This window comes from Penicillium diatomitis (assembly GCF_028827545.1).
Source record: "Penicillium diatomitis strain IBT 30728 chromosome Unknown utg000001l_segment0_segment0, whole genome shotgun sequence".
NCBI classification, from domain to species: Eukaryota; Fungi; Ascomycota; class Eurotiomycetes; order Eurotiales; family Aspergillaceae; genus Penicillium; species Penicillium diatomitis.
This window is the reverse complement of record NW_026623173.1, coordinates 3,915,561-3,933,926: the sequence shown is the minus strand read 5'-3', so window position 1 is coordinate 3,933,926 and position 18,366 is coordinate 3,915,561. Positions and strand designations below refer to the sequence as shown.

The 18,366-nt window shown below is 51.0% G+C and overlaps 8 protein-coding genes across 8 annotated transcripts; 5 read left to right on the top strand and 3 right to left on the bottom strand.

Annotated features, from left to right (window-relative positions):
- Window positions 1-152: 152 nt before the first annotated feature.
- N7539_001136 (uncharacterized protein) lies at window positions 153-1,139 on the top strand (the record flags this gene model as incomplete). Its single annotated transcript, XM_056930740.1, has 1 exon — window positions 153-1,139. The coding sequence occupies one exon, from the start codon at window positions 153-155 to the stop codon at window positions 1,137-1,139; it is 987 nt and encodes a 328-aa protein (XP_056795033.1).
- A 160-nt stretch (window positions 1,140-1,299) lies between these two features.
- N7539_001135 (kinetochore Spc24 family protein) lies at window positions 1,300-2,019 on the bottom strand (the record flags this gene model as incomplete). Its single annotated transcript, XM_056930739.1, has 3 exons — window positions 1,300-1,477; window positions 1,544-1,941; window positions 1,993-2,019. The coding sequence occupies 3 exons, from the start codon at window positions 2,017-2,019 to the stop codon at window positions 1,300-1,302; spliced, it is 603 nt and encodes a 200-aa protein (XP_056795032.1).
- Window positions 2,020-2,323: 304 nt separating this feature from the next.
- N7539_001134 (mitochondrial fission 1 protein) lies at window positions 2,324-3,045 on the top strand (the record flags this gene model as incomplete). The annotated part of the gene is made up of 4 exons (XM_056930738.1): window positions 2,324-2,339; window positions 2,405-2,423; window positions 2,503-2,596; window positions 2,716-3,045. 4 exons carry the CDS (start codon window positions 2,324-2,326, stop codon window positions 3,043-3,045), a joined length of 459 nt encoding a protein of 152 aa, XP_056795031.1.
- Window positions 3,046-4,737: 1,692 nt separating this feature from the next.
- Window positions 4,738-6,048, top strand: N7539_001133 (uncharacterized protein; the record flags this gene model as incomplete). Its single annotated transcript, XM_056930737.1, has 1 exon — window positions 4,738-6,048. One exon carries the CDS (start codon window positions 4,738-4,740, stop codon window positions 6,046-6,048), a length of 1,311 nt encoding a protein of 436 aa, XP_056795030.1.
- Window positions 6,049-7,206: 1,158 nt separating this feature from the next.
- N7539_001132 (putative RING finger domain protein) lies at window positions 7,207-8,804 on the top strand (the record flags this gene model as incomplete). The annotated part of the gene is made up of 4 exons (XM_056930736.1): window positions 7,207-7,335; window positions 7,419-7,900; window positions 7,995-8,432; window positions 8,519-8,804. 4 exons carry the CDS (start codon window positions 7,207-7,209, stop codon window positions 8,802-8,804), a joined length of 1,335 nt encoding a protein of 444 aa, XP_056795029.1.
- A 670-nt stretch (window positions 8,805-9,474) lies between these two features.
- On the bottom strand, window positions 9,475-11,027 carry N7539_001131 (putative aminotransferase family protein (LolT); the record flags this gene model as incomplete). Its single annotated transcript, XM_056930735.1, has 3 exons — window positions 9,475-10,150; window positions 10,275-10,866; window positions 10,958-11,027. The coding sequence occupies 3 exons, from the start codon at window positions 11,025-11,027 to the stop codon at window positions 9,475-9,477; spliced, it is 1,338 nt and encodes a 445-aa protein (XP_056795028.1).
- Window positions 11,028-12,523: 1,496 nt separating this feature from the next.
- Window positions 12,524-14,137, bottom strand: N7539_001130 (bZIP transcription factor; the record flags this gene model as incomplete). The annotated part of the gene is made up of 5 exons (XM_056930734.1): window positions 12,524-12,606; window positions 12,724-12,840; window positions 12,926-13,285; window positions 13,350-13,953; window positions 14,024-14,137. 5 exons carry the CDS (start codon window positions 14,135-14,137, stop codon window positions 12,524-12,526), a joined length of 1,278 nt encoding a protein of 425 aa, XP_056795027.1.
- Window positions 14,138-16,918: 2,781 nt separating this feature from the next.
- On the top strand, window positions 16,919-18,199 carry N7539_001129 (uncharacterized protein; the record flags this gene model as incomplete). Its single annotated transcript, XM_056930733.1, has 6 exons — window positions 16,919-17,012; window positions 17,073-17,177; window positions 17,257-17,476; window positions 17,550-17,821; window positions 17,877-17,984; window positions 18,066-18,199. The coding sequence occupies 6 exons, from the start codon at window positions 16,919-16,921 to the stop codon at window positions 18,197-18,199; spliced, it is 933 nt and encodes a 310-aa protein (XP_056795026.1).
- Between the last annotated feature and the right edge of the window lie 167 nt (window positions 18,200-18,366).

The following is an 18,366-nucleotide window of genomic DNA, read 5'->3' as shown; positions in this document are numbered from 1 at the left end:
CGACCAGCGCGAGATGAAGTTTGAATGAAGATAAATGAACTTTCTCCGGCGGTGGCGGCGAAGAAGCCGCGCGACAGAAATGCGGAGACAACACTCTAAATCTCCGCAACAATGCGGTGAGGAGATGATTGCACCCTCGTCATTCACACTCCATGCGCCGGTTACGTCTTCCAAAGAGCTGCTTCAGCCTCTATGGTAACGTGGCCAAGCGAACTCATGTACCATGGCAATATGACCGCCAATTCTCGGTATCGAGGTCGACCTATAACTTGACACCGTTCACACGACGGATTTTCAAACTTCCCTCTCCACCGTCGCCGTCCTCCCGGCAACACGACGACCTCCAATCGTTTCTTTCCTACGCTGAGCGGACAGGTCTACCCTCCACAAGTACCGTCTACGTCGGTACTCACTACGAGTACTCGGTGCTCCAAAGTCTGCGAAAATACGCTTTCGCACTACATCGGATTGGTGGCCGAGATGACGCCGGAATAGACTTAGTCGGGACATGGCATCTGCCTGAACGAGAGGGACAACGTGCGCTCCGTGTTTTGACTCAATGCAAAGCTCTCAAAACGAAGCTGGGACCAAATATTGTCCGTGAGCTAGAGGGGGCTTTACGACAGGCCCCTGTCGGCTGGCGCACAGATCAAACTGTGGGGATACTGATGAGCCCTCGCGAAGCCACCAAGGGAGTGCGAGATGCGCTAGCACGAAGTCAATTTCCGCTCTTTTGGATGATGCTTGAGCTGGATGGTACGCTGAAACAAGTGCTTTGGAATGCGCGTGCCGAACAGCTTGGCCTAGGAGCCTTGGGGGTGGAAACGCAATATGGCAATGCCACGGAAACAGGCCGAACGAGGGAGATCGCTTTGACCTGGAATGGCAAAGACATTCCAGACATGGATTGCGTAGAGAAGCGCTTACTTGAGCAGGAACACCAGTGGCTTCAATCATGGACTGTTGACCCGTCAATAAAGAAGGACGCGTTGTTGGATAGTGTTGAGAAGATCTTCCCAGACGCGATGCCAGAACTGCAAGCAGACCACTTTGTATCAGCCGCTGACCGGACGAGAATTCTACAATCTCTGCGCAAAGAACTGGATTCAAAGCACCTATCGGAGAAGGAAAATGCTTGATGGAACTTCCATTTGATGATCAACTTGGAACAAAAAGAAAAAGAACACAATGGGGGTATAGCGAAAATGGCGAAACAAAAAAAGATCCCCCCCCCAAACCCCAATGAACGACAATTAGACACCTTCAAGACTCCTCACAAGAATAACCCCCCAAGAATCCTCATCCTTGCATTGTTGACCAAAAGTAATTCGAGTAAAAGAAACGTGAGAATTTGGGATCAATGTTCACCACGTGCACGTCGCCCTTACGGCTGTTCCGAATCACGGCGCGGCTGAAATTGCCCGCTTCGTCTGGCTCGATATCAATTCCGAGCGATCGGAAAATCTTCAGTCGTAATCTGGCAGAATGTGACGTTAGAAAAGACCAGTCGTAAGAACATCACTGCACCATCAAAACAGCTTACATCGTCGCATCGTCTGCCTCCCGCTCGCGGCGGGTTGTCTCGTCACCCTCAAGGCCTTGTGACTCGAGATCGGCCAGCCTCTCCTTGAGCACTTCAAGTTCACTCTCCAACCGCTCGCTCTCAATCTCTAGCTCGGTTGCAGCTTTGGCAATGCGAAATTTTTTCGTATCCAACTCTACGATTTCAGCGGCATGTTTGCTTGAATCGTGGACTGCGGTGGCTTCCTCGTGTTGGGTGCTCAGGGAATGCAGGTGCCTGGCGAGCTTTCGCAGAGACGCCTCGGCTTCTCGAATCCGTAGATCTCGCGATTGCTGGAGTGTGGCGAGCGAGTCATTGATGCGCGAGACTGCCTGTCGGTCTGGCTGAATGTTGAAGTTGCCAATAGTATGGTGGATCAACTAACAGAGTCATTAGTAACGAACTTGCCATAACCGATGTGAGTTACTTACCGTGGCAGGATCCTCATCAAGCAGCATTTTGTCGGGTTGAGTCCTGATCTGCGAATCTTTCAAGATCTTTTGCCTTTTGGTGTCCCAGATTGCGACAGTCGGCGTCGAGACGGGAGGGACTAGTTGTTTTGATTGTTGCTGCCGCAACCGCCACAGCGGATGACTGCACCGCCACACATCCTGAACTCTCTCCGCATGTGACGTCTGCCCTTGACGCACGATTGGCTCTTGATCTTCTGCTGCCTCGCTGGTTCAGCACTTGTACATTTGTGTCAAATTTCTTAAGTCAGGACACGTCGTACGCTGTCTGGTCTTTGTGAATATCGTGATCATGTCGAATCTTCCTTGTACGTGTGATTGACTCCTTTTGCTTGTCATGAATGCTCGTAGCTGACTTGCTCGCGCCACAAAGATGCTGCAGATGCGGAAAGGTCAGTACAATCCCCACTGCCAAAAGTCATGGTGGAACGATTCTTGAGCCCTGAGACTGATGCTTCTACTCCTGTCTAGCCCGCTAAAGCCTGCTGAGTTACAAGTCCTTCGCGCACAATATGAGAAGGAAGGCGACTACGTCGGAATCCAAACAAAATTCAATTACGCATGGGTATGACCATCACCACGACCCCCGCAGGAGCTTGAATGAGCTTGAAATGAGACCGCATACGATATACAGAAGATGCTGATCTTGCGCTTCCGTGCTTTGCGGACATTCTTCGTCAACAGGGCCTGATCAAGTCAAATACGAGAACCGACCAGCAGGAAGGTGTCCGCCTCCTCTCCGAGATCTTCCGCGGTGCGCCCGAGCGCCGACGAGAATGCCTTTACTATCTTGCCCTGGGCAACTACAAGCTAGGAAACTATGGTGAAGCGCGTCGATACAACGATCTACTGTTGGAAAAGGAGCCCGCCAACCTGCAAGCGGCGAGCCTGGGCTCTCTCATCGACGACAAGGTGGCCAAGGAAGGTCTGATGGGTATCGCCATTGTAGGAGGCCTCGCCGTGGCGGCAGGTGTCGTGGGTAGCCTGATTATGAAAGGCGCTCGCAGACGATGAGCTTGGAGAACGTTATCGATAGTGCGCAGAAAAGGTGATGGTTCCGCAGCAGCCTTGGTTGGGCTTGCCTTGTGGTATCCGACGCCAACGAGCCATCCCGTCTTCTAGTTGGTGTGATGTTCCATCCCTCTGGGTGTACGCGTTGATCTTCTATCTCTGGGCGACTTGGGCATATTTGACGGCGTTGTGTTTTGGTCTTAGCTTTGAGTACATAAATTTACCCCATTATTTCCCTTGTTCTTGATTATTTCTGTGGTGCATGTTTAATAAGATGTAGCCTGTATCCTTTGGGCCTACACGGCCAGAGCCAAATACAATAAAAGCTTTGGTGTGATGCTGAGAAAGAAGAAGGAAACGGAGGTCGACTTGATAGTACCTATGAATGTTGCGACGTCGCACCTCAGAGACGTGTACCCTAGACTTTTCGACCTTTCAGATCCAAAGTCCGCCAATTCAAAAGCACCCGGGTAGTCAATGGTGGATGGAGAGACATTCAAGAGATTTTGATATCCCCTTGAACCAGATACTCCTCTTGAGGATTCCGAGTTATTTACACTGGAATTTCACCCATGTCATTCCTCGGAGATATGAAACCCATCAGTACGACCGAGTAACTAGCAGTGACAATTACCTACCTTGTGGCGTGTCCCACATCTTTTTTTCGGCTCGATCCTTACGGAATTGGGGTATCAAGTCCGAAGTAATCTCCATCCATCTTGGACGTGCCGTCTTTGGACTCGGGCCATTACGATGTTCTCTGAAGCTTAGACCAAATTCGTTCAATGATCAGCGACGAATCGGTAAAAGTTTGATGCTGGCACCAACGCTGGAGACTATGTCGACCGGAGTACTCTACCACGCAAAGGGTTGAGAAGATCATGTGTGCTGAAATGAGCTGCTATAGCGAGTACAGACCCCCAATGTCTGAGATCAATGAGAGGCGATCTTTCTCAGCTCGGAAGAACTATGAACATGGGCTCTTTCAGAAGCTTTCCTTAGGCACATGGCCGATCTCGTGCTGATATCCGCCAGGGCGACGGTGTAAGTCCGAAGGCAATTGTCATCTCCAAGTTGATTGCCGATATTACACTGGCCAATCCACCATCACCATCAGATCCAGTCCGAGGTACAAAATCCAATTTCATCCCCACTCAGATACTCTGCCTGTACGGCGCTCCACGGTCTTCTCGGAACATTCACAAGAGGCCTTGCTCAGTCGAGACTTGAGAGACCCTGACTCAGGCACGGGAGTCTCTGTGTGGATGATCCACCCGAACTCGGACCCTTGATTCTTGACATCGACAGCCCAAAAGCTTGGCTGGGGAGCTTAGCCATCAGCCAAGTGTTGCGGAGCCACCAAGTGATCTTCGCCCACGTGCGTCTCTCGAAATGACTCTCGAGGTCGACATCCCCTGATTCGGGTACTGGCGTCGAGGAAGCTGGACCCCGAGCCCTATTACAGAAGATGTCAGAGGCTTGTCATGATCCCGCTGATCCCCAATGTTTAGCTGCGTGGTAGTCCACCTACTTGTACCACGAATGGGGAAGAGAAACATTGCTTTTCCAGAGAGTCTTCCAACAAGCGAGGGTATATAAGAGAGCAATGCTCGAGTATCCTCGGAGAAGTATTTCCTCAGAGCTCAATCCCATCTCGCTTTGAATTTGTCCGCGGCGGCCCCGAGGCTATCAAAGATGAACGCTGTCACCAAGACCATTTCTGCTCTGGCATTTGCCTCCGTAGCCACTGCTCAGAACGTTCTGTATGATCATGACGTCCCTTTCATCGGTGGTAACGTCTTCAAGAGCAACGAACCAGCTGTGGCCAATTATACCCTCTCCTACAAGCCTCCCTTTGACCCTAAGACGTATGGCGGCTACTACTACTGGTCGGTGAACAATAACACGGTCATCGGAACCAACTTCACCGGCTATGACACCAAGGATGGTTATTTCATCCCGGATGGATTGACTGGCAAGTACCCTTACTTCCAGGTCAGCGAGGGCCACCCCAAGCAGATCAATAAGTCCAAGCTCTTCGAGGCCTGTGGCGGATCCAAGTTCAAGAAGATCCTTCACATCGTCTTCGAAAATGAGGTCTACGACTGGACCATGGGTCAGCCCTACTGGAAGATGCTTGCTACACGGGGCAAGCTCTTGACCCGTAGCTACGCAATCACCCATCCATCTCTGCCCAACTACGCTGCTATCGTGGCTGGTGATTACTTCGGCATGGCTCATGAGGACTTCTACAACGTCAACGTGTCCAGTATCTACGACCTTCTTGATGCCAGCAATATCTCCTACGGCACATACGTCGAGTGGTATAACTCCATCGCTACCCATCGCGGCCCCAATGATTGCAACAACTACATCACCAACGGACCCATGGACAGCACCAACCCTGAGTGGGCATCTCAAAGCTACCGTCGTCTCGACGTCCCGGCCTTACTCTTCAGTACATACACCGGCAACTACGAGCGCTGCAGCAAGATCTACGGCGCCAACAACACATTCGCCGATCACGTCATGTCGCACACTCTGCCCGAGTACTCATACTACGTCCCTGACATGCTTCACAACGCCCATGACCCCGAGTCCAACAGCGACTACTTCAACCAGCCCAATACCGGCGGTCAGTGGTTGAGCGCATTCCTGGACCTGTATCTTCCTGAGTTGGAAGCCCAAGGCACCCTGGTTGTCGTCACCTTCGACGAGGCTACCTGGGAGAACGACGCTGGTTCGTCTCCCAACAATGAGAACCACATCGCCACGATCTTATTCGGTTCTGGCATCATCCCCAACACCACTGATGACACTTATATCACTCTCTATGGTATCCTGCGCGGTGCCATTCAGAACTTTGGCCTCGGCTCTCTGGGTCGCAATGACACCAATGCCACCAACGGTAACCTCTTCGACCTGGTCGGCTTCTCCCGCGCAAATATGGGTGGTAAAGACCATGACGATCACCCTGGCAACTCGGACAAGCACGAGGGACATTGATTGTCCGTGGTGAAATCCGACTAGGTGGACGAGAGTGAGGAAGGGAAGTGGCAGATGGAATAAAGAATTCGAGTTTCACTTCTCTCCGAAAATCTGATCCAATCTTCCAACGCACTTTCGAAATTGTCGTCTTTGTCTTATATTTGTATTCATGGGATACCAGTCATTACCTATCGTGTTCATATTGTCTTTGGTTTGTCGGAGAAACTCGGGGGTCTCGCCTCGAAAATATATATGTCATTAATTCGAACGTATCATTACTGATTCAAATGACTAAAAGAGCTCGATCTGTATCGTTTGTCCTAGCTCTACCTGCCACGACTTCTTCTGTACGTTCTAACTCACAGAGGCACTAAACAACAAAGATAGTTCTGCCGGATGAGGTTGAGTAATGGTTTTGTAGCATAGCGTCGCAAATTTGAGTGAGCCGAAGCGTTTTGTGCATATGAGTTTCATTATGTATCCGAATGGTATCTCTGAGCAGTTGTGTCATACCTCAAGCTCGATTGTGATAGGGATGGGCAGGAGATCATTGCTTCAAATGATCAAGCACTCAATTGGAAGTCACGATGAAATGATGGGAGAACAGGAAGAGATGCTTGATATTCATGATTATAGGGTAAGAGATAATACTGTTGTCCTTTGAGATGAATCATAGTAAGCGTTGTATATGAGGCTCCCTCTTGCCCTATCTGGCACAATTTTAATGCCGGAATCGGGTGGCCACCAATACCGACGTCATCGCACCACGAAGGTGGAGCTCTGATTTCGTATCAAATCCATCCGCTTGACCCTCACTCCAATTCCATCTGGGGCGCAACAAGCTTCATTATTAAGCTTTGCTAATTCTTAGACCCCGAAATCTTTGACTCGTCCGCTTCTAGGTCATTTCGAGATCCTTCTGCCGCGGGAGTAACCTGAAATTGACTCTGAGCATCCGAAGGCTTTGTTTCAAGCCTCCCCCGCGCCTGATAAGATCGACCCGTGACTCCGCGCCTGCCACCTCCTAATCCAACGGTCTTACGTGGACCTGTCACGATTTTGTATCCATCGGGGCCCTTGATCCTAGTTCAGACGTACCGATGACCGAAGAGTCAACGATCTTGCAGTGACCAGATTGAAAGGCCACCTGTGAGCTCTTCAAAGTGTGTCGACAACATGGCCGACAGCGGCGATCGCGGCATGTGTCATGCCTGCGGCGGAGTCTGGCTTTTGAATCGTGGGGATAGTGCTGGGCCCGAGAGCCATCTGACATGCCCACACTGCGACTCCGACTTCATAGAGATAGTATGTAGCATGCCGTCCTCGAGCTTGGTTGATTCTCGCAATCTGGTTCGCATATCCTCTGACTCGTCTTCGGTTTCTTGCAGATTGAAATTCCTCCAGAGAGTCCACAGCCCGAAGCAGAAGCTGAGCCACGCTCTCCCCCGGTCAATCCTTGGGCAGACCACAATCCCTGGGCACAAGAAGAGCTCGGGTCAGGGATACCAGGGGTTTCGTTTCAGTCATATCGTTCCCCCGATGGTCGCTTCTCTTTCAGCACCACCATGATCGGTGGTGGCATCCCATCCCAGCAAGGTGCTCAGCCAAACCCAATGCTTCCGATGGTCATGCAGAATCTTGAGACTCTTTTCCAAGGTCTCACCGGTATGCACAATGGTCGACAGGCCCAGCAAAGTCCCGGAATGGCTATGCCTCCTCCTCAAGCTCATATGGCCGGGTTACAAGGGCAAGAAACTGGAATCCGCGATCCGTCTGACGTACAGGGCGACACTGGTGGGCCGCACGAAGGTCAGCCGTTCAACGGCCCGGGTATGACTCCTGTCACGATACGCTTACAGAGTATAGCCGAGTAAGTGATTGAGGCTGCTTCATCCTCCGGTGTATAGCACCCCGGGAAGCATGGCAATGGAATGGCTAACTGTAGGTAATGTTTCACGTTACAGCCTATTTAATATCATCCAGGGAGATATTCCCATGCAGCAGAACGCGGCAGGCCAAGCAGCAGGGGACGCATCTCGACTTAGTCCCTTTGCAATGCTTTCCGCTTTGATGAATGTACAGCGCAGTGGAGACGCGGTTTATTCGCAAGAGGAACTGGATCGAGTCATATCGCAACTGATTGACCATGCTCAGCAAGGCAACGGTCCGCCGCCAGCCCCGGAGTCAGTCATAAATTCATTACCAAAGAAGAAAGTGACTCCTGAAATGGTAGGGACAGACGGAAAGGCAGACTGTTCTATCTGCATGGAGTCAGTGGAATTGAATACCGAAGTGACGGTTCTTCCTTGTGATCATTGGTTTCATTTTGATTGTATCAAAATTTGGCTGAGCCAACACAACACCTGCCCACATTGCCGAAGGAGCATTGGTTCGCCCAATACGTACGTCGAGACTTGAGATCCTGTCCCCGTTGTTCCATGCAAACGACTCGCTGGGCGTCGATATAACTAATCACACATGCATGTAGGACGAACTCCGCGCAAGGTACACAAGAAGACCCATTTGTGATTCCGGACAGTCCTGTACAAAGCTCGCAACAAATACCGCCTCAGCGTTCCTCCTTCTCGTCTTTCCCCAACAATCAAGCCACGGATGGCACTCAGTCATCAACGTCTGCACACACACATGCCGCCCCAGCACCGGAGACGGAACAGCCTGGTGTTCCACAGGAAAGCCAGAGTGAGGCTAACACGGGTTCGGGCGGAATCACGGGCTGGGTCTGGAACCGGCTCAGTGGTGGCGGCAATAGCTGAGATGCCGAAAGCGATCATCGACTACACGCGATACTACAGTGCTTTCGTTAGAATCAACCATCGTTTGACGTCCTCGAAATTCGAGCGACGAGCCACTTGATTTTGTACATACGCTCTCATACAATACATCACAATCGACACCTCTCTCCATATGGTCATAGTTAGGCATCGTTTCCCCATCGGGATCTCTCGTTTCGGTTCTTGAAATGTCTCACATTGTGGCTCTACCTTGACCCATACATGCCTGTTGGCTCCTCCGTCCACCTTTACCTGAAAGTGCGCGGCATTCTGAAAACATATGATTAGATGAAGAAGACTGTAAGTGAAGTATAAAGCTGATAAACTGACGTGAAATGTCACACCCGCATCACATGGAAGCTCTCAATAACACGAGTATCCCGCTTCGATCATTTCATCTCAAGTACAAATTAGCGGTTCGCAACACGCCCAAAGAGGATCTAAACTTGAAAATTTCGATATGAAAGAGACCGGTTCCCGGATCAAGAAGATCTTGAAATCGAGCATTACTCACTTGTTATGGGTAGGTGGTAGGGATCCTGACCCCTCAGCCACGGCGCCTTCCATCGCGTTGGTTCAATGAAATTTGAGGTCCGTCATCCCCAGCCTGCGCTTCTGGTTGCATTGAGTTTCTTCGCTCCTTCTATGACCCTCAGAACTCCTTCCGAGCCACTCGATCACACAATTCCTGAAGCACACCTGCCAGCCACTGAAAGTCGCCCTTCTCCAGGTAGATCTGCGCACTGAGTCGCGTCCACAACCACGGGCCATGGCGGAAGATCGGGACATAAGTGTTGAACTTCGTCAGCAGGGTGGATGTCATCCATACCGAGGCTCGAACAGCCTCCTCGGGTGCGAGTGTCACAAGAGCACCATCCTCAGTGGAGCCATTATCAGAGACGCCAACGGGCAGGCTCACCGTCGCCATGGCACAATTTCGCATATTACTGATCTCCCCGGGCTTCAAACCCGGCTCTTGCATGACCTTTGTGCCGAGAATGGAAGCCACGGCATCAGCGGCTTCATGGGCGAGCTTGATACAGTACTCATGGACGGCTTCTTCGCCGCCGCAGACGTCGCGGCGAAACTTGACTGCGGCAGGGACACATAGATAGGCCGAGTCGTCACTGGTAGCTACAAATTGGAAAAGCTCTTCGAAAGCGGTCTTTGGCTTGTCTAGACCTGGATGTGGCGAGGCAGAGATGGTGGCTTCGGATGGATCGACTACTGGTATGAAGCCCCATGAAGTCGGCAATGTCGTTCGGATCAAGTGCTGATTGCTCTTGGGGACGTAAAGAACGGCGGCTGAACGGGGAGTGTATAGCCATCTGAACAGAATTGCGACATTGGCGACGGTCAGTGTTCTGCCATCCCGCAAAGTTCTCAACTGCAGTCGGTCCAGATAGGCGCGTTGGAGGTTTTGAATTTTGACTATACAGAGGACTGACTTACTTGTGGCAATTGGAGACGAAAAAGTCCGGACGCAACTCGCGCATGTCAAGCGGAATTTGTCCGATGCCATGAGCACCGTCAATCACGCTCAAAATCCCTTCTTCCCGACAAATGACCGTGAGCTTCTCGAATGGGAATCGCACGCCCGGATTGCTCACGATCGTGTCGAACACAGCCGCGCGAACTTTCAAGCCCTCGTCCCGTGTCTGTTGAATCACTTCGCGGAACCGAGCCAGAAGCTCCTGCTCAGGAATAGGGTATTCGAAGCGAACTTTGCGAGTCTGCAGGGAAGAACGTTCCTGCAATGAGACGAGCCCTTTCTCCACAGCGCCATACACCGTCTCAAATATAATCGCCGAATCACCAGGCTGGAAGTTCAAATTGTAAAACACGGTAGCGACTCCAGTGGTCGCGTTCTTGACAAAGACGCACTCATCCGTGGGAGCATTCAGAAGCTGGGCCACTGCATGACGGGCGTCCTCGAGCAGTTCATAGTGCTCCATCCTAAGATAAGGGTCAGGCCGCCGATCCGCCTGGTCGAGGATACTACGCTGAACGTCACGAACGGGCGCTGGATGAGCGCCGTATGAACCTGGCATTGTGAAGCAAGCTTAGCTCGAAGTCCGGCACTTTGGAGAACTGAGCTTGCCAAAGTCAGTCGCTTCACATAACATGGTTCAAACATTTATAAGCCGGGTCAAAGAGCCAATGCTTCAGCATTGGCTTGCCAAAGGCGGTTCGTTCAGAGTCCATTTTGCTGGACGGAGTGAGTGAGAGAAGGGCAACAGACTGGGCGTCGAGGGCTGTGAAGTCTTGATCCGAATCGAAGAAAACCTTTCTAACTTCAAGAGCGACAATGTGAGAACCAGCTTTGAGAAGAAGTAAGCGGTGCTGGTTATGACCTATATAATGTAGGTCCAAGAGTCTAGGGCGCTCGGGAAGGTCGACGCCTTGTATCGTCTGGCGCGTGGATTCGTGGGGGCCAGTCCGGTAGCAATTACGAGTCAGTTATGATTCAATAAGTTATAAGCGCTTACATGTCGATATTTGACACTAGTGCGCCCTGCTTCAAGGTTTATCAAAATCCTACAATCTTTGTGTCTATGACTCGATACTATCTATTGAAGGGTGTAACTGTGTACTGTTTACCGAATGCAGGCAATGGTATACAGGATGTTGGTCTGGAGCCTGGAACACAGATATCCGCCCAACTCGGTGGTTGACAACTTGACTCACTCTCGTCCCCGCAACTAACTAAATGGGGTCAATTATGTACCTCTTCCTGGTTGAAGATCCACTGATATACAACCGCGGATGCATGCGCACGCCCAAGCGGGCGTGAGATACTACCTCCTCCGTGGTGCTGAATCATAACACAGCAGCTCTAGTAAGCTTGGAGGACTAGGTAGATTGAGCGCCTCCACGTTGGTATCCACTTTGGCGTCTGCCTAGGATCTACCGGCTTCGATGCCGCTTTCTGATGCAAATCCCGTCTTATCGAGCTTCAATCTCCGTCATCTCTGTCACTCTGAGTCATTTGCGGCGGGCCAGTGCAATACTTGCGTGGGTTTCTACTGTTTCCGCAGCGTAAATTCTATCGAAGAGGTAGCAGGATCGTACTAGTATATCAGATTTGGATTCTGTCAGTAGACAAAAGCCGACGTTAAGCGGACCGTCCGTCAGGCTTCAACGTGCAAGCCCGTTGGCTCCAGTTTGCTGTGGACGATAAACTACGTTCATTAACCTTCAACAAAAGAGTAGGGTTTGTCGAATGTGAGAAGTGCCACGTGGGGTACTGAGGCTCAACAGAAGAGTATGAGTTGGGTGCGAGCCCAGCCTATCCGGCTAAGTGAATTGATCTTGACAAAATTCAGTGATTGGAGATACAAATTTTGGAAGCTCTTCTCGCGAAGACGCCGAGAGAACATCAAGAAGTTGTAATAGGCCCATATATGCTTTAACCGCCAAGGTACTGACAAATTGATCCTTTTACCCCAAGTTCGCAAGGGCACTCGCCGCAAAGGTGAGCATTTGAGAAAGCATGTCTGCAGTCGATGAGTTCCCGGGGAATCTCCCTTTTGCTTGGTCGTTGTCCAGAATTTCCTTCAAGTGCTGGCCGCCATCACTGACATTTACGGGGGGCAACCCGAAAATTGAGAATCTGAGGCTCAGAGACGCAGCATGCTGTAACTTTGCTATCATCATATGGGTACGCGTTGAGTATCACCTTCCAACAGAGATGCAACGCTTCAATAGAACCAAGCCTTGTCCGGGGCGGTGACGTTGTGTCGGTTGGTGTTCATCGCCCTTCCATGGACATGAGCTGCGAAGACTGTAAAATTGGACAGTCCTCCGAGCGAACCTGGCGATCCAGTGCATTCGCACATTGCCTCAAGAAATGGGTGATCGTGTAGCAGTAAGGAGGGAAGTTGTCCAGGTCATGAATTACCTCCAGCATCGGCTCCCCACGGAAGCTCACTAATTGTCATTTGGAGCGCCCGCTCTACGTTGCTTCTTTGGAATATCGGTCCGCGACCGAGACAGTTGGCGCCAAGATGGCACAGAACTGGAATCCAGATGTTAGGCATGAAACGGTCAAACGCAGCCAACAAAAGACCAGTGTCGAGTGAACACTTGCGCAGATAACTTACAATCAACAAACCTTGAGATATTGAGCTGCAGGGCGTAATGATATTGACCACCGTGAGGAGGCATGGTCGAAGCAGAATGACTGATGTCCTGGGTACGGACACCTCTCTCTTGCAAGAACCTTTGTATTTCATTCGCATCGATCCATTCATCGATGCCCTTTTCCTGAACCTTTTGCCACATACCAGACGACGTTGCTTCCAGACTCGGTGAGCAGTCATTGCGCCAGCGATGGTCAACGCTGAAGACTCGTGACTTGAACTCGACAATATCGCCGAAGTGGTCTTGCGTAGCTGCGAAGAACTCCGAGATCAAGGTATTGCGCTCAAAGTTGGTCAGCGGCTTTCCAAAAATAGCTTGAACTAGTGGCTCATTCCCAGCCGCATGAGTCAATAGTCGGTAGGCGTTCTGACAGCACCGTTGAACTAGACGCTGCGCAAGTGTCCAAGAAGCCCCCCTCGAGGATGGCTCCGCCCGCCACGCTCGTCGAGTAGCTATCAGACACGAAATGAGGCATTTGGTGGCTTATGTTCGGAGATGTCAGGACTAGACCGAAAGGGAGAACAGTCTCTGGTGGACAAGGTGGTGTGAGCGGCAAGTTTTGGAACGTCGACAATTCCTGGTGTACTTCAGACGGCTGGTAGATAGTGTTGAATGTTGATATGTCACACTGTGAGACATGGGACCCTGAGCCTGTGCTTATGATCTGCAGATTCTCTCTCGGCTCCCGCGATGGCGACGTGGATGTTGTGTCGGATCGTACAACGGAAGCCTCCGAGTCGGGCGGATCCTGGTCCACCTGGGCCAGCGAGACACATTGCTTGGTGATCTCTTGGAGAGCTGCGGCGATCTGCGGGTTCTCATGGAGAACTTGGGCATCGAGGAGCAAATTGCTGAAAGAGAGGAACGATTTGCCGAGCGCCTCAATACCTGATTCGAGTTCGTGAACGCGCGACTGGAGGTTGTTGATCGTCGTCTCCTTTCTCTTTCGATATGCCTGTTGAGCGAGACGAAGCTGCTTTCGTCGTCTCTATATTTGCGCGGCGTCCTGTCAGTGTCCGCAATTGCATCATCGGCCCCCGTCTTCAGCGTGTACCCACTTCTGGTATCTGTTGATCGTCCGTCAGGGTTCGTGGCCGGCCTCTCTTGCGGGGTACCGTTGCGGCCGCTGGCGCTGGCGCAGCCACCAGCACATCATTTTCGGATTGCAACATGAACTAACACCCAGCGTCTGATCCTGGCCGAGTGAATCCCTGGTCTCTGTAGGTTTTGTCTGTATGCAGGCACGCCGACTATCCCGGGGGTGTGTGGCAGGTCGGGGCACAGACGTGGGTCGTGGTGGACGTGGCGAGTCAGTCCGATCTACACGTTAGGCTTGTTGAATAATCAATCGGCGAAGCGGAAGATCTCTCGGAGCCTGGGCCCCCGTCCCGGCCCATGTAAGCGAAAGAGAGGACATTCCATTTGCCTTCGATACGCACTGCTGGGAGCTGCGATCGTACTTTCCACCGGTCTGACGCATGATAAGAGAGCAACGTACTCATTGAGCTCCTTGCGTCAAACACGGCCGTGCTATTTTGACTCCCATCAAATCGGACTGTGAGCGTTCACAAATACTGCGAATCTCGGCCAGAACGCACGAGTACAATGCAAGCCAATTGAGCGCCTTTACCGACTCGGTCAATATGGGTTAGATTCAGGGGGAATGCGAGCTTCCAGGCCCAGCGGATGAACTAACCTGGTCATTTCTGTGGGATCTGATTTCGCGCTCGCTGTTACATAGAGACCGAGTGGAATCGAGCCAACCGCGAGAAATGTATTGGTTGCTTGGTGTGATGTTGTACGCATGTTGACGTCTGCCGGTCTCCTACACTACTATCTCTCGGTGGACCACTCTGAGACGATCTTTGCTCCAGCCATTCTTTCACAATTGGCTTCTTCTCATTCTTCGGCCAGATAGGATGATCAGACCGTGATTTGCGCTGCGACCTTGATTTTACCAAGATCTTCAAAATTTTCGTAAGAGCGTCTCGGGCCTTGTACGTCTGGCTGAAATGACTAAATTATTTCCTGCTAGTAAAGACCTGCGCTCCGTGCAATGAAGATTCAAGCTTGCTGCCAAGTGAGGAAATATTGCGCGCCTGTGTTCAACAGACGGCAAGGGTGATGAGATGGCTGTTGGCGAAACATCCTTGATTGGCAAGAAGCCTTCATCTGCTAACGCCTAGTGCTCCGTAAAGGCCGAATTGGCGAATTACATCCCGACATTCAGGCAGATTGAACTCAGATGAGCTGGGCCAGGGTGTACCTCATGCGAGAGACTCGACAAGGGTATTCAACAAGAATCTCATAGTTAGACGAACGATTTAGCGTTGTCAAAGTTCGGCGAAGGGAGGTAACAAGTGAAAGAACAAATTTGATAGAATGGGCTGACCTCGTGATCACACGTGGTTGCTCGAAGAACGCCCAGTAGATCATCTGACCCACAGTCAGATTTTTATGCAATGGTCTTCCCAAGTTCTTGGTGGTCTCCAACTTTCTGTTGACATTATCCCCCTTGAACGCCTCCATGAAATTCTCTGCCTACGAATCCAAACGAAAGAGCTCAGCTTGGTGCCAAGCCTCATGGCTCTAAACTTATAGGATGGAGGCACGAAAGATATGAAGCGTAACGATGCCACTGGACCAGCAGACGCAGCCAGTATCAGAGCACAAAGCTTGACGAGTCAACACGCACAAACTGAAGGGGCTACTCAGTGCCATATAGATGCAACACTATAACAATCTCTCAGTGACTTGGACTGGTTCTCCCAGAATCTCTCAAAAGCTTGACCGACAGAAATTAGTGTCGTCTTCAGCACACAAGAGAGTAGAGACATGTGTGAGGTCTGTCGCATGAAACATACAACCAGAAACTAGGAGATAATTCCGTTCAAAAGCGTGCCCCGGGGTGGAATTGAACATTTAGGTAATCATCGCGACAAAGCAAACATCTTAACATGCTCCTTGGGCTGTATTCAACGTCAAGGCTAATTTGAAGAAAGACAGCAAGTCACGCCGATCCAGTCTTCCAGCCCACGTGCAGAGGGTTCTGTAGACTCCGATCCTCAGTCTCCACCATCTAAAGACTTCATTCTGGTTCAGAGGAACGAAGACCCACTTCACTGATGGCAATTTTGCGGACTGTCAGAACCTACGCTTTGAACCACAACAAATAAACTTTCACAGGTCCGCCAGTCGCAAAGCGCGAGTATGAAAATGCTAGTCCTCGAATCTCGAGCGACGGCGACAGAGCCCGACCATTATGCAATCCTCATGTACAATGTACCTGTCCAAAATTTGATAACTTGGTGAACATCTCCCAGAGTCTCGGGCCCGTGACTGCAGGATGTTGGACTCATGAGCCCGATATGAAAGAGATGCATCCTCGACATGAAGACAAAGGGTTATCGAAGGATCCCTCCCCTAAGACTCAAGAATACGATGTTCCTGACTCCCCGTGAAGGCCCAGTGCAGTGGTAAAAGCTTACTGCACCCTAATTTTCGGAGGCTCGGGGCGGGTCAATGTCACTGTACGCAGTGGCTCGCCTCATGAGATCAGCGCCCGTGCGCATCCTGATTTGCCTGCTGAAGCCACTGCATCCACTATGACTGCGAAGATAAGCCTGAAGAGTTAACCTTGTCGCATTTGGTTACCTTCATGGACAACGGACATCTACCACGTGGGCTATGGGAGATCTCTAGCCTGCTCACTCGAAGCGGCTCTGAGTGCCCGAGGACCATCTAAGACTTTGAGACTCATTGACCGGCGATTGATTCGGGGACTCTGACACGACGAAAAGCCATATGGTGCTTGACCTTCGTATGCGGGACTCCACCTCTAGTATTCAAAAGCCAGCGATGCCCCGAGAACGACTTCCCGGGAAATCAAAGCACATCCCGATCTACTTTCCATCAGTTGCCTTTCGTAACCGACTATTCTCTATATTGTCATAATGAAGTTTGCGCAAAGCCTCGCCCTTTCTGGGCTCGTTGCCTCCGCCTCGGCCGTGCCCCTGGCATGTGGTCCCTCTGGAAAGTGGTTTGACCGTGAGTACAAGGTATCGAGTCGGTGTTCATGACTGGAGATACTCATGATTTTCGCTCCAGGTTTTGTGGTCATCGTGATGGAGAACACCAACAAGGCTACGGCACTGGCGGATCCTTACTACCGCCAGCTGGCCGACGAGGGCGTGTTGCTGGATGGCTATCAAGGTAAAATACAGCTGTGTTCGAACCATCCCCGGGGTTTTCTCTTTTTCGTCGGGGGACTAACACGAACTGAGTTACTCAGGAACCACACACCCATCTCAGCCAAACTACATCACCATGATCTCTTCCACCACTGCGGCAGGAGTGTACGATGATGCCGATCACAACAGCACCCAGGGCAACCTGATCGATATCCTCGAGCCCGCGGGTATCTCCTGGAAGGCCTACATGGAGGGCTACTACCCACTGGACGGTGGCGCGTGTAATCCCATGCACCAGAACAAGACCTCCGGCTATGTCCGGTAAGTACATCGCTTCGCCCTGAACAGAAAGTCATATCGCAGAAGAGCCATTTATTGATCACGTCCATGACAGCAAACATAACCCCTTCATGTCATTTGACAACATCCGTGAGAATACTGCTCGTTGCCAAAACATTGTCAATGCCGAAGAGCACTTTGCTGCGGACGTTGCCAAGGGCAGGCATGCTCCCCAGTACATGTACTACACTCCCACCCTGAACAATGACGCTCACGACACCAACGTCACTTACACCGAGACCGACCTCAAATATATCATCAACACCATGAAGGACAATGAGCAATTCATGAAGAACACTCTTATCATGGTGACCTTCGATGAGAACGGTAAGAAAGAAGCCTCCATCCTCAAACCTGAACCGCAGCATGCTCACGGCTTCAGATATCTACTCCCCCGACTCGTACGGCACCTCTAATGACGTCTACACTGTGCTGCTTGGTAAAGACACGCTGAGCTGCACTGGCTGCGTCGATAAGAAATTCTACAACCGTATGTATCACCGCTGATTTACCTCTGCACGGGATATCGTGCACAGTGATCCCTTGACCTACTTGCTCATTCGTTGTCCAGACTTCACCCAGCTCACCACAATCGAGCAAAACTGGGGCCTCCCTAACGTTCCCAACCACGACGGCAACGGTCCCATGTGGGATAGCTGGATGGTGCCTTTCACCACCCTCAAGGCCAAGAACAACCGCAACTAAACGGGATAGATCCGCAAGACTCTCAGAAAGCACATGGAGACCTTGAATACAGGTAGAATTATATCATAGACAAAATGCGAAAGACATGTCTAAGATTTGACAACAAAAGTATTCCGTATCATACAATGTAACTGGGGAGGTCTTCAGGAGTACTGGCGCCGACCCAA